Source organism: Topomyia yanbarensis, chromosome 3 (assembly GCF_030247195.1).
Source record: "Topomyia yanbarensis strain Yona2022 chromosome 3, ASM3024719v1, whole genome shotgun sequence".
NCBI lineage: Eukaryota > Metazoa > Arthropoda > Insecta > Diptera > Culicidae > Topomyia > Topomyia yanbarensis.
The window spans coordinates 325,216,827-325,230,655 of NC_080672.1; the positions used below are offsets into that span (position 1 = coordinate 325,216,827).

The 13,829-nt window shown below is 42.0% G+C and overlaps 2 protein-coding genes across 6 annotated transcripts in view; both read left to right on the plus strand.

The window, feature by feature from the left end:
• Positions 1-13,829, plus strand: part of LOC131693578 (collectin-10) — a 225,607-nt gene that overhangs the window by 174,149 nt on the left and 37,629 nt on the right. The window lies entirely within an intron of this gene.
• LOC131693577 (uncharacterized) lies at positions 4,710-9,847 on the plus strand. Of its 5 annotated transcripts, none has more exons than XR_009306272.1 (3): positions 4,710-9,575; positions 9,649-9,730; positions 9,784-9,847. XR_009306272.1 is itself a non-coding variant. In XM_058981502.1 (3 exons), exon 3 carries the CDS (start codon positions 5,197-5,199, stop codon positions 9,421-9,423), a length of 4,227 nt encoding a protein of 1,408 aa, XP_058837485.1. In that variant the 5' UTR covers positions 4,710-4,883; positions 4,957-5,038; positions 5,092-5,196; the 3' UTR covers positions 9,424-9,839. The 5 variants fall into 5 exon arrangements, 2 of the variants coding, with proteins under 2 accessions (XP_058837485.1, XP_058837484.1); XM_058981502.1 differs by having other exon boundaries at positions 4,710-4,883; positions 4,957-5,038; positions 5,092-9,839; XR_009306270.1 differs by having other exon boundaries at positions 4,710-9,730.

The following is a 13,829-nucleotide window of genomic DNA, read 5'->3' on the forward strand; positions in this document are numbered from 1 at the left end:
AAAAATTGGAATACATTGTCCACTATTGATAATTCCGGAAGTCCCGGCATTCCGGGAAAATTTTAGATCTAAACCCACTTCGATGATGACTGAACCAAATTTCACTCATCTAGTCTCAAATGGAAGGTATAATATGAAGTTCGGTGTTGAATCCTCCATCTACCCCTCCATCTACCCCTCCACCTCCTATCTCTCAACCCCCCTCCCTCCCTCTCTCACCACCACCCTCTCAGACCAACCTCCCACATGCATACCCTTCATCCTACCCGTATACTAAAATAAGTTAGATGATTCCCGATCCATCGTCCCTCTCCCACTAATTATATCCCTTCCCTTCTCCACCATGAAGTTAACATGAGAACAACAATGAACTCACGCTGATTAAGCTATATAAATATTAAATATTTGTTTGTTTCCAGTGCGTCAGTATCGACATGTTGCTTATCAAGTTCGTGACAGTCGTGCACTTATATATGCTCATTAAGTATAATAAGAATGTAATAGACATTTCCACAATGTTATATTAAACATAACCAGTCATTAAATCATAGTTTGGATAAATGAGAAAGGCACAATTGCACCACTAGGTGGATTAAAACAGGTTTTCAATTTAATATTACCGTGGCTGTTTTTTCTTTTACAAAATTTTTGAACACATTCGATACGATATCTTGAACCCGTTCGTAATTGCAAATTGGCGAGTGGCTTGTCGAGCTCAACTCCCATACCCGATTTATGTCCTTGAACTTCGATTTCATGGCCCAAAACATCAATTCTTCTTCATATTATCCCAATTGTGTCAATCTCTCGCATGCTTCTGATTCAATTGCATTCTTCACCCATCCGTGAGATTCGGGGAATCCCGGATCACATACGTCCGCAAGTGATCCCAAGCATCTTTCGTAGTAAATTTCTAGAAATCGACTGCTAAAAGATGTTTTACACCGACGGATCAAGTCTCGAATGCTCCACTGGTTTCAATTTATTCAATCAAAGCTTCTCCACCTCTTTCAAACCCACAAAACTCGCTGCTATTCAGTGTACCCTTGAGATTATTGATACTTTAACTTTGCTCACCGATCATTACTTTATTTTGTCGGATAGCCTCGGCTCAATAGAAGCTTTCGATAAAACCTAGAAAGCACATTTCGTACGTACTTTGTCTGTAAAATCGTAGATTACCATAGTTTGGGTTACCTCACATTCCCCCATCCCAGGTAATGAAGAAACAGACTCTTTAGCAAAGGCAGGCACTTTAAAAGGTGACATCTGGGAAAGACCAATCTGCTACAATGAATTTTTCAATATCTCTCGCCAAAGGACGCTAGTAAGTTGGTAGATATCGTGGAGAAATGAAGAGTAATGAAGAGTTGAACCTTGGTTTAGATTAATAGGAATGGGGCGGGATTCCATTCGGCTCGTGTCCAATCATTACAAATTAGACGCTCATCGATGTATTGGGCTTGCGAATAGTGGCATATGCACCTTTGATTTCGATTATTCGCACTATACATTTAAACACAAATAAATAAATCACACTATACATATAAACATTACCCTGAAGGTAATTAAAAAAATATTAAACATACCGAAGAACTACCAGGGCCGTCGAGAGCCGCATCGGGCCCCAAGAAGTTAAATATTGCTAATTTCTGCACTATTTGGTCAAAATGAAATTTCAACTATCTTCTACTAAATTTCAAAGTATTCGCAGCTAGCAATTTTTTTATTTGTTTTATTAATGACATTCTGATTGGTTCCAATTATTCACTGGCTGGCGCGTAATAAGGCTGTGGCCCAAGTCATGTGTGTGTTTGGTTTGCGCGTAAATCTTTATTTATAAAAGAACGAACATTAATTTAGTAGCTTACAATTTTCGAGTTGGCGAACTGCTTCGAATGGAGCGAATCGTAATTTTTGGTAATCGGACAAGTCAGCAAAACTCCATAGTTTACAGGAAATTAGGAGCCTTGGTCTACATAAAAGTTGAAGCCAATTTACTGCAGCGATAATGCCGAGAGGAAATGCGACCAACGTACACGGATTCACATGCTCGCTTCGATTTACTGTTGATAATAGGGTTTCTTACATTCACCGACTGCTGAAGTCGACGAAATTCGCACCGCCTTGCAGTTATTGAATTCAAAGTAACCTAGATCTCGAAATAAAAATACCTTCTGCTGCAATGAGACATCAGTTTGAGCATTCAATTTCACTTTGAGGCGTTTCTCGAATCATTTGAAAAAATATTCGAATTCCGCAGTACCGGTTCTTGTCAAAATGCGTCGGTATTGCGAACCCTAACACTGCACCACGGAAAAACTTTTGAGGTTTTTCATTGAACTCACGAGACGTGTTTCATTCCCACTTCTCCTAGAAAGTGCAAAACCAGTGCAATCCACTGCGCCGGTGCTTTTCAATGAAAAACAACATTTGTACAAAAGCACCAAAGAGAAGCCCACCTACTATAACCGTAAAAAGCACACCGTTATCTTATGCTAAACCACAAACGGCTACAAATCCAATATCTACGGATCTGACGAGAACAAATATTCGCTCAACAACAATCGCGCACAGGGTCACCAAGCCATCAAAGAAGCGCACGTAGAAGAGGACAGATGCGTTTGTCCGTGTGCTCGCATTTCTGTTTGACGCTCTATTGCTTTCTTCGAAAATACGTCAGTATTTCTCAGTATTTTATAGTTTATTCCGTCGATTCAAGCAACTCGCTTTTTTAACTGGTACACAAAGTAGAGAACTCCCTTAAGAATGTTTGTTTTAACAAATGACAACTATCAAGTAAAGTTTTAATTATTTGCGCTTTCATCATATAACAATTTAACCTTCTTTAGGAGTTGGGGTCAATATGACTCCAAATGAACTTTCAAAATGCGATAACTTGTTAAGTTTCCCACCTAGAAGATTAGAATTTCTTCACTTTTCCTCTTTCATGAAGAGCAACGATTTTCAATAGAGTTCAAAATTTTAGCTCATTCCTGAAGGGCTGTTGAAAAAAAGTTACGAATAAGGTGTTAGCGGGTCATATTGACCCCGATTTCTAACTCAGTTTTAAGACATTTTTAACCTATTCTATATGAACTGATATTTAAATTGTTTGATAGACTTTAAATTTTTAGTTTCTAGTGAATATTACTGTTTTTGACCGGGTTGGTCTGTGAGAATCGGTGCCGAATGAGACGTGTTTGGCATCCATAGATGTATGCAGAACCATCATAATAAATCACAGGTTTATTGACAAAATACTAATTATAAACACAAGCAAAAGTAAAATGAGAATGTATATATTAAATTTGAACATGATACGATCAATCTTGGATGACCCTACCCAATCACATAACCTAAAAATATTGCAACAATTCAAATATCTCACAAGGTATGGAAACATTACTGCTTACACTGTCCTTCAAGGATGTAGAGGCGCTGAAAGTTTCTATCAAAAATCCTTATTCGAGCAAGGCGCGATAAAATCCAATCCCGTTTTTATTTGTGTAGCTGATGTTTATGCAAAATGAACTGTTGCAGTATTGTGTTCAAGTACCCTACCAAGATTGCTATTTTCGTGTGCGTTTAGGTTAATCAACAAACTCACGAACACCGAATTTGCTTGATTTCATAATAAATTCATCTAACATAGCTGCTTTCAATTCTCAATTTCGTACTCTATTTGCCTCACTATCGATTCCAATATCCGTGTACCACGCACGATTTAATCACACCCCGGTCCCTCAATGGAATGTGGCAAGCAACAAAACTGCACGCCTGGAAAAATTTGTTTTCAAACAAACCTATTTAGTCTAGCAGCAGCATGCCGGTTCCGCATAAAGTACCACCAGCATGCTGATATCGTCGATCGCACCGACGAGATGAAGGAAAACATGCTATGCTGTGTCAGACATGCCAGGCGATATCTCCGATCCGCGCCGGGTGGGAAATCTACACCCACAATACAGCATGCATAGATAATGTTTCATAATGTACTTACTGGCTCACGCCTTCATATGTGCGTGTGTATGAATAATTGAATTTATGTTTGTGTTGTTGTGATTTTCCTTCGTGGTACCGGTTTTCTTTCACGCGTTTCGAGGTAAGGTTCGTACCGCATATCACAGAGCAGAGCGACTTGTGGACCGCATTCCGTGCCTTAGCGCACCGACCGACCGAGAGAGTTTGGTGCTCTATTGGTAATGCAACAACAATGACCTTAATTAGCTAACTAACATGTCCGCGCCAAAATCACGCAGGTACCTAAATGGTGTGACTGACTTCAAGGGTGTTGCAAAACCTAAACAAAAAACGCTTTTTCATGCAAATGTTCGAATCAAGCGTGAAATCAAGGACATCTGATGGCATATCTACTTGAGCTATCGAGTAAACACTTTCAAAAATTTAGAATCAAAATATCTATTACTTGATACCAGGGTCAACTTATGCGGCAATGTTATGCTAAACAGTCGATTTGTGAATCAACAATAAAATAGTAATAAGGGCTTCGTTTACTTGGCTATCACGAGTTCAGTCCAAAACGATCAAATTGGAATGGGTTTGCGCCGCAGGCAAATAATTGGTCAATCGAATCATGTAAACTGCACAAATGCATAAGTTCATCTCACTGGTTGACCCGGCCGCAAATTTAAAGTCTAATTATTATGCAGTGCGACCGCTGTTACCACGACTGAACCTGCAAGCGGAGCATCCCTCGGGCGATGGTGACGTTTGGTTTTCGCAACTAGCTCCCGCCCGTTGTGTCTGTGTGTGACCTGTCAAAAACCGAAAAAGTTCACATGTGGTTTGTTCTATAGAGTATCCAGAAGCTGCCATAGGAAATATTTCGGAATAACTTGAATACTTACCGTATACTTACCGTGAGTAACCTGGAAAAAGAAGTTAAATTATAATCTATAAATACTTACCTTAAAATTGATAATACTTACCTAGGAAAGCAGAAGTAGAAAGGAGAAAAGGAAGATAGTTGGAAAGCTGGTCGGAAGAGTAGTTAGCGAGGGAGGAAAATTTGAAAGTAAGAGAGTAAAATTATATGCGAAAGATCAAATTTAATAAAAATTTATATAGTTTTAGCCTGCATAAAAAAGGTGCTTGCTCATTATTTCTTTCCGTTCGGGGACGACCGAACAAACTAAAATTTCAAAGTTTGGATCGCACCTCACCCACGGCACGATGAGCGACCAGGAATTAGACTACACTACCACACCGTGCGGCAAGTGCGGATTAGCTCCAAAGGAACTAGGTGGAATGGTTGCATGCGACCACTGCAACAATTGGTATGATTACGCTTGCGCGGGTGTAACCGATACCGTTAAGAGGAAGAAAAAATGGTTCTGCGATAATGCAGTTTGTGTGGCGGCAGCCAAAAAGCGCACGAAGAAGGACGCAAATCCTCAATCGACGGCAGATGAATCGGATGCCGGAAGTGTCAAATCGTCCACAGTGCCGTCCGCAGATGAACAAATAAAGGCCATGGAAGAAGAACAGCGGCGGCTCGAGGCGGACTGGGACAAACAGATGCTGGTGAAAGAGAAGCAGCTAGAGTTTCAGGCCGCAATGAAAAAGAAGAAGTTCCTGCAGGAACAAGCACTGCGCCGAAAGCAAATGCAGCTAGAGGAAGAGTGGCGCTGTTTCGAGCTAGCAGAACTAGAGCGCGAAAACCAGCTGCAGCTGCAGGTAAAACACGAGCACCTGAAGCGAGTTCAGAAACTGGAAAAAGATTTTCGGGAGCAGATGTCAACTGTGGATAATCAGTTGGACACAATGAAAATGGAACGGCCACAGAAACATTCCCAACCGATTACCGTTAAGAGTCAAAGTACACCGCTACTAGCTCCGGCGGGAAAGACGGGTATTTGTGTTGAGTCGGAAATGGATGATACGGAGGAGAGTTCCAGTTCGGAGGAAGAAACTGATAAGGAACCGGACGAGAAGGTTAAGCAGGGTTCCAGACCAACAAAGGGCCAACTTGCTGCCAGGCACGGGATCGGTAAACACCTTCCTCTATTTTCGGGAAAGCCGGATGATTGGCCACTGTTTTATGCGGCGTATAACTCTTCTACAAAGGCGTGCGGGTTTAGCGATGTCGACAATTTAGCACGTCTGCAACAATGCCTAAGGGGCGACGCACTGGAGCTTGTACGAGGACAACTGCTTCTTCCGAAATCGGTCCCTCGTGTTATTGAGAAGCTTCGCCAACACTTTGGTCGTCCCGAGCAATTACTAGATCGTCTGTTGGAACGCGTTAAAGAATTGCCGGCACCGAAGAATCTGAAAGGGTTCATTCCGTTCGCCAACGTAGTAGAGCAGCTTTGCGATCACGTGGAAGCAGCGGACCTTAAGGAGCATCTGAAGAACCCGTTGCTTATACAGGGCCTGATAAAAAAGCTTCCGGATGCGGAGAAAAGACAGTGGGCTGATATCAAACGAGCTCGAGAGGGAAGAAAGATTTCTCTTCGTACAGTTACGGACTTTCTCCTACGAATTGCGGATGACGCGCGGGAAGCAGAAGTGGACATCGAGCGTACCACGGAGACGAGATTCTCAGGCGAACATTCCGGTCGAAAGCGAAAAGAGAAAGGAGCAGTATTCAGTCACGCCGAGGAAGGAAATTCGAATACAGTCGTCAGCCACCGATTAGGGTTGAAACCATGCAAAGTGTGCCAGCGTACCGACCACCGATTGCGGTTTTGTCACGATTTCAAGAACTGGTCACACGCCGAGCGCGTAGCAATGGTGACCCGCGATAAGCTATGCAAGCTATGCCTCGGAGAACACGGAGGACAATGCCGGTTCAAGTTTCGTTGCAACGTTGGCTCCTGTAAGGAGGCACACAATCCGCTCATTCACCCGGTCAGTACGGTGGGTATTAGTGCACACATTCACTCGTGCAACCCCCTGCTGTTTCGGATAATTCCCATACAACTACATGGTAGGGATCGGACGCTGACGGTTTTGGCATTTTTGGACGAAGGTGCTTCCGTCACATTGATCGAAGGTAAGCTAGCCGATAGATTGGGTATTGTCGGGGCCGAAGAAAAGCTTACAATCAAATGGACTGCCGACTATTCACGTACTGAGAAGAACTCAAGAAAAATGAATGTGTGGGCTTCAGCAGTTGGTGTTGGAGAAAAAATGTTGCTCAGAACGGTTCGCACTGTGGGCAAGTTAATGCTGCCTCATCAGAAATTGGATGCTGCAGTACTTTCAGCCCGCTATCAATACATGAGCGATCTGCCGATCGCATCGTATGAAGGCCAGCCAGAGCTTCTTATCGGTCTCAACAATGTTCATGCTTTCGCGCCCATGGAAGTGAAGATAGGTACCGTCGCTGACCCGATTGCCGTCCGTTGCAAACTCGGATGGACAGTATATGGTCCGAATCAAGCGAGCCATACTACAGAGAGAGGGTACGTATGCTTGCATCATGATGTAACCAACGAAGACATACATGGTTTACTGAAAAGCCACTATGCATTAGAGGAATCTGTAGTAGCAACGGCCCAAGAATCGGCAGAGGACAAAAAAGCGATGGAGATTATGGAGCGGACCACGAAACGCATCGGAGAACGGTTCCAGACCGGTTTGCTCTGGAAGGAGAACAATCAGCGATTTCCGGAGAGTATTCAGATGGCGCTGAGGAGAAATTTGCAGCTGGAGCGGAAATTAATGAAAAATCCGGAATTATACACGAAAGTGCGAATGCAAACCGATGAAGATGCCAGAAGAGTTGTTCTGTTTCACGAATTCATAAAGATGGAGGCGATTTCGAGATGGAACAGGCTGCTGAGAGTGACCGCCACAGTGTTGCGTTTTATCGGAAATTGCAAGCGCAAACAGAAAGGGTTGCCGATACTCACAGCAAAGGCAACGATGAATCAACAATTAATGCTGAAGACTGCACACCCCGCAGTACAAACACCGTTGCAGAAAAACGAATTACTGGAGGCGGAGAAAGTTTTGTGGAAACAAGCACAATGGAACAGTTTCCCCGATGAGATGAGCGTGCTGACGAGCAACCTACAATTAGCCCTTGGCCAGAAAGCAGAACGAATCCCGAAAAGAAGTGGCCTATACAAATATGCGCCGACGCTCGACGAAGATGGCGTGCTACGAGTAGATGGTCGACTGGTGAATGCGGAAGCAATGTCCTTCAATCAGAGGTATCCTGTTATCTTGAGCCGTTTTCATACCGTAACGAAGAAAATCATCCAGTATTATCACGAGCAGTTTGGACATGCGAATAGAGAGACAGTGTTCAACGAGATACGGAAGAAGTTTGAAATCCCGAACCTTCGTGCAGCAGTCTCTAGAGTAGCCGGTGAATGCGTATGGTGCAAAGTGCATCGGTGCGTTCCACATACTCCGCGCATGGCACCACTGCCGGTTCAGCGTGTTACGCCTGGAAAACGCCCCTTCAACTCTGTCGGCGTGGATTACTTGGGCCCTGTGGAGGTGACAGTTGGACGCCGAAAGGAAAAAAGGTGGGTCGCCGTTTTCACTTGCTTAGCGGTGCGCGCAGTGCACCTAGAAGTGGTGCATTCACTTTCAACGCAGTCGTGTCTCATGGCACTAAGCAGATTTGCCAGTAGGTATGGGAAGCCAGAAGAGATATTCTCCGACAATGCGACTTGTTTTCGAGGAGCGTGGAACGAAATGGTAAAGGCCAAACTACAAATCAACAGAAAGTGCGCCGAGGAATTCATCAGTTCAACTACTGCCTGGTATTTCAATCCCCCCGGCACCCCGCACATGGGCGGTGTTTGGGAACGGATGGTGCGGTCTGTAAAGGAATCGATGAAAGCGCTGGATGACGGAAGGAAACTCACTGATGAAATCCTGAAAACAACAGTAGCAGAAGCAGCTGATATGATTAACACGCGTCCACTCACGTACAAGCCTCAGGAACCCGCAGGCGAGGAAGCACTAACGCCAAACCATTTCCTGCGAGGTGCAGTGACCAGTGCGGATCTCCAGGTGGAGCCAGTGAGTGCAGCGGAGGCTCTACGAAACGTTTACAAACGTGCCCAGTACCTAAGCGACCGTATGTGGGAGCGGTGGATCACCGAGTATCTACCTACGATCAACAAACGCAGCAAATGGTTTGACGATAAGCGACAGTTGAATGTTGGGGATTTAGTTTTTCTGGTGGATGGGAAAATTCGGAAGAATTGGAGGCGTGGGAAGATAGTAGAAGTGTTTCCGGGAACAGACGGGACCATTAGACAAGTCAGCGTGAGGACAACAGACGGGAAGCTACATCGCCGGGGAGCGGTTAACATTGCGGTAATGGAGATAGGTGAAGGTAAATCCGGAACAAGAAGCAACGCCGGATGTTACGGGCCGGGGTCTGTTACCACGACTGAACCTGCAAGCGGAGCATCCCTCGGGCGATGGTGACGTTTGGTTTTCGCAACTAGCTCCCGCCCGTTGTGTCTGTGTGTGACCTGTCAAAAACCGAAAAAGTTCACATGTGGTTTGTTCTATAGAGTATCCAGAAGCTGCCATAGGAAATATTTCGGAATAACTTGAATACTTACCGTATACTTACCGTGAGTAACCTGGAAAAAGAAGTTAAATTATAATCTATAAATACTTACCTTAAAATTGATAATACTTACCTAGGAAAGCAGAAGTAGAAAGGAGAAAAGGAAGATAGTTGGAAAGCTGGTCGGAAGAGTAGTTAGCGAGGGAGGAAAATTTGAAAGTAAGAGAGTAAAATTATATGCGAAAGATCAAATTTAATAAAAATTTATATAGTTTTAGCCTGCATAAAAAAGGTGCTTGCTCATTATTTCTTTCCGTTCGGGGACGACCGAACAACCGCGAAGAAAATACGGACAGCAATTAGTTTAATCGGCACCTGTGTCACGATTAAACCACAGAAAATTTGCGTATCGATTTATTCGTTGGTATAGGAAATTTGCATGCCGATAATCATTAGGTAGTTTCACGCACTAATCGAACTTAAATACTTTGTTTGACGCGCTGCGTTCGATGCTTGGGCCGCTGTTAACTTAATTGCCATTGTCAGGCGATACGTTCCATTTCTGCTCGATCAAACATTGTTGCTAGCTTGTCAAATGTACCACCAAGTGTCGTTCGTGTCGGAAGGCACACCTTGAAGCAGCTTTTTTGGCATATCTTTTCAGCTCATGTTTCAGCTGGTTGAAGGTTTCAATCATAAATCGTTATTCGAACAAGGAGGGATAAAACCCAATCATGTCTCTATTTGCGTTGTTGGTGTGGTATGCAATTGGAACTGTTACAGTAAGAAATCGGGGGATGCTGGATGATTCTAAAGCAGAAATCATAACGAAGTGGCTTTAGGGACCATTCATTAATTACGTAACGCAAAAATTGCCCAAAATTGACTCCCCCCTCCGCCCATGTAACAAATTGTCACAAATTTCTTTATCCCCCCCCCCTCCCCTATTACGTCACAAATTCCTAGAAAAAAAAATTTTTCTTCCCCCCTCCCCCTATGTCACAATATGTAACAACTTGTCGAACCCCCTCCCCCTCTAAAAGCGTTACGTAATTTATGAATGGTCCCTTACGCCTAATTTCATATCATACACGTACATTAGGGTGGGATAAAAATTAGATTCCAGCTCCGAGCAACTTTTTAGGTACCATTTTGGTCCTAGAATAACTGTGCAAATTCTTAGCTCGATCGGTGAAACTATATTTTTGCGCCCACTGTTTGAAGTTTACATGGGATTTTGTATGGGAAAATTAACTTTTACAAAATAATTCCTCCAGGAGTCACCCATTACTTCCTAAAAATAAATCGTTATGTGGCTTTTATAGGAAATTTAACAAGGAAACAAAGTCTCGAAAACCACGAAGCGATTTGACGCTTGAGAAAAAAGTTATTAAGCAGAAACCGATTGATGCTCTGACGATTGTTAAAATATTCATTTTTTCTAGCACCACTGCTGTTGGTTGTCTAATTATACGAAATTTTGTTTTTATCCTCTCTTAATGCGTCTAAATCGTTAATCTATACTGTTTGCCCACTTCGCAAGGTTTTGAGGGATAAACTGAGGCTTCTTTTGTACATAATACGAGAAAGTTAAAAATGTTGTATATAATTAGACCGTCAGAAGCAGTGATGCTATGAAAAGTGAAATTTTCATCAATCTTCAGGGCATCAATCGGTTTTTGCTTAATAACTTTTTCCATAGGCGTCAGATCGTTTTGCAGTCTTCTAGTCTTTATTTCCTTGACAAATTTCCTATAAAAATCAGACATCTATTTATTTTTAGGAGATAACGGGCGACTCTTGGAAGAATTAATTTACAAAAGACAATTTTCCCATACGAAATCCCATGTAAACTTTATACCGTGGGCGCAAAAATATAGTTTCACCGATCGAGCTAAAAATTTGCAGAGTTGTTCTGGGAGCTAAATGGGACCCAAAAAGTTACTCGGAGCCAAATTTTATTTTTTTCATATAACCATGTCCCACTCTAACGTACATAGACCGTTACACCATTATTATCTTCGCAGCACCAAGGGAAAATTTGATTAGAAGATTCTTCAAAAGATAATAAGATTCTTTCGTGCGAGGGAAATATCTAATAATAACCTTCTATGCAGTGGCGGCTCTAAGAGGGGGCGAAGGGGGCAGCCGCCCCGAGCGGCAAAATTTGGGGGCGGCATATACTGGTCAACCTATTTAAAATATTTATTAGTGATTATCAAGTTTCATTAATCGCGATGAACATTAAGCGCTTGTGAAACGTTTGAGTTCATATTGCTTTGGTGCCTGAAGAAAATTAACCCTTTCATGCCCAACTTTTTTCTAGTGCATGTAGGGTTTCAAAACTATTTTTCCTTGAAAACGGTGGGGTCAAGAAACATGAAAAGCCTATTTTCATAAAGATAGGTGCTTCCATGGCAGAGCTAGAAGCTGGTCAGTTTTTACCTTCTAATGCTCAATACAATTGTCCTAGAATAATTACAATAGTCTAATTACGTGGAAAACGTAGCCAACGACAGTCTAAATTAATAAGTTTTATCAGTTTTCAATAATATTGCACCATATCAAAGATATGTGAAAAAATCTTTTTCCGTCGTCAACGTAAACTGTCCCTGGCAGCACTGCTCCATCGGAAACCAATCAGACTAATTGCAATAACTTCAGTTCTAGATCTGATCCTTGCAACTGTTAATACTCAAATTAAAGGCAATAATCACATTAATGAGCCTTACATGTTTTTGTGAGCAATTCTCGCCACAATCAAAAGTTATAGCTGTTTAAAAACGTTGTTGTCCACAAACAACATGGGCATGAATGGGTTAAGAGTAATAAAGATCAAAACGACAGATGCGCTGAAGCAAAACAATATATATTTGAACCTGAATCTCAAACGTAACGATTTTAGCAAATGGAAACAAAATTTGTTTAAAGAAATCTAAAGTGCATCTTTGTTTATTGATAAATTAATTATTTTTCAGAAAAAGTTCTGTAATGGCCTCTTTACTAAAGGTAACAAGAGAAAGAAAAACTTTGTTCAACCGAAAAACCGAGCTCAAATTACCTGCCAGAATACATCTCTGAATTTCTCTGCTGGTGTGTTCATCGATGTTCACCAGTAATCCCAAGTATACGAGCTCATCGACCACCTGTGTTCATTGATGTTCACCAGTGATCCCAAGTATACGAGCTCATCCACCACCTCGATATCGCTGCCATCAATCGACATTCTCGGTGAGGCGCGTTATGTTTTTTCCTTCGATCCTCTTGCCCTCATGTACTTTGTTTTTGACGCATTTATTACCAGCCCAATTCATTTTGCTTAAACCTTGAGTCGGACGTATGTCTCCACCGTCGTCTTAAAGCTACGTGCCACAATATCAACGCGATCAAAGATAAGAAAAGAAGAAAGATACCTACTCCAGTGAAATTTTGGAGACAGCGTTTTCTGCGTGTACTAGTTGGATTTTTGCTAACCACAGAACATAAACCAAAGCACTCGATGGTATGATATTTAGTTATTCATTATTCATTTCTTTTTTAATTCTACTAATATTTAGTCTTTTTTTCGTTCTTACTTTTTAACGACATTCAATTATCTAGAGATTACTGAATAGGGAAAGTTATGAAAATTTAGAGACATAGTACTCTAAGTACGAGCAAGGATGTGAAATTTTCATATCGGAAAACTAGAAGTGAAATTATTAGAAAAAGGCCTAAAATCTTAGGGACTAATATTTTGTCTTCTGCTGGCAGGAGTCGAACTTAGGCAGCATTACAACGAATCGTTCAAGTCTACCAACATGTCTCACGGCAAAGACAGACTTGTCCCTCTTTACCAAAGTTTAGTCACGTCAGATCATTTATTTATTTATTTATTTAGTTATTTATTTATTTATTTTTTCATTTATTTATTTATTTATCACATTTCCCAAAGCATGTTGAACAACAGACAAGAAAGCGTCTCACCTTGCCGCAATCTCTTCCAAGATTTGAAAGTACTCGAAAAAGCCCGTGGTTCTCCGACGAAGCACATCACTCGATCTATTTTCGCTTTGACCAATCGTGTCATTGATATTCGTGACTCTTCTGTTATGCTTACACCAGTGAAATTCGTTTAGGATTGCTCTAAGAACTACCTTGCTACGTGAGATAGGCAGTGACAAATAATTGCTCCCCTAACCTTGCAGGCAGTGTTCAGCAATGTGATTGCTCGGTAGTTGCTGCAATCCGGTTTGCATCCTTTTTGTAATTGGTGCTAATTATTCTAACTATGCTCACTATACAATTCTGCGGTCTCTTCCTCTTAAATCTTCTAAAT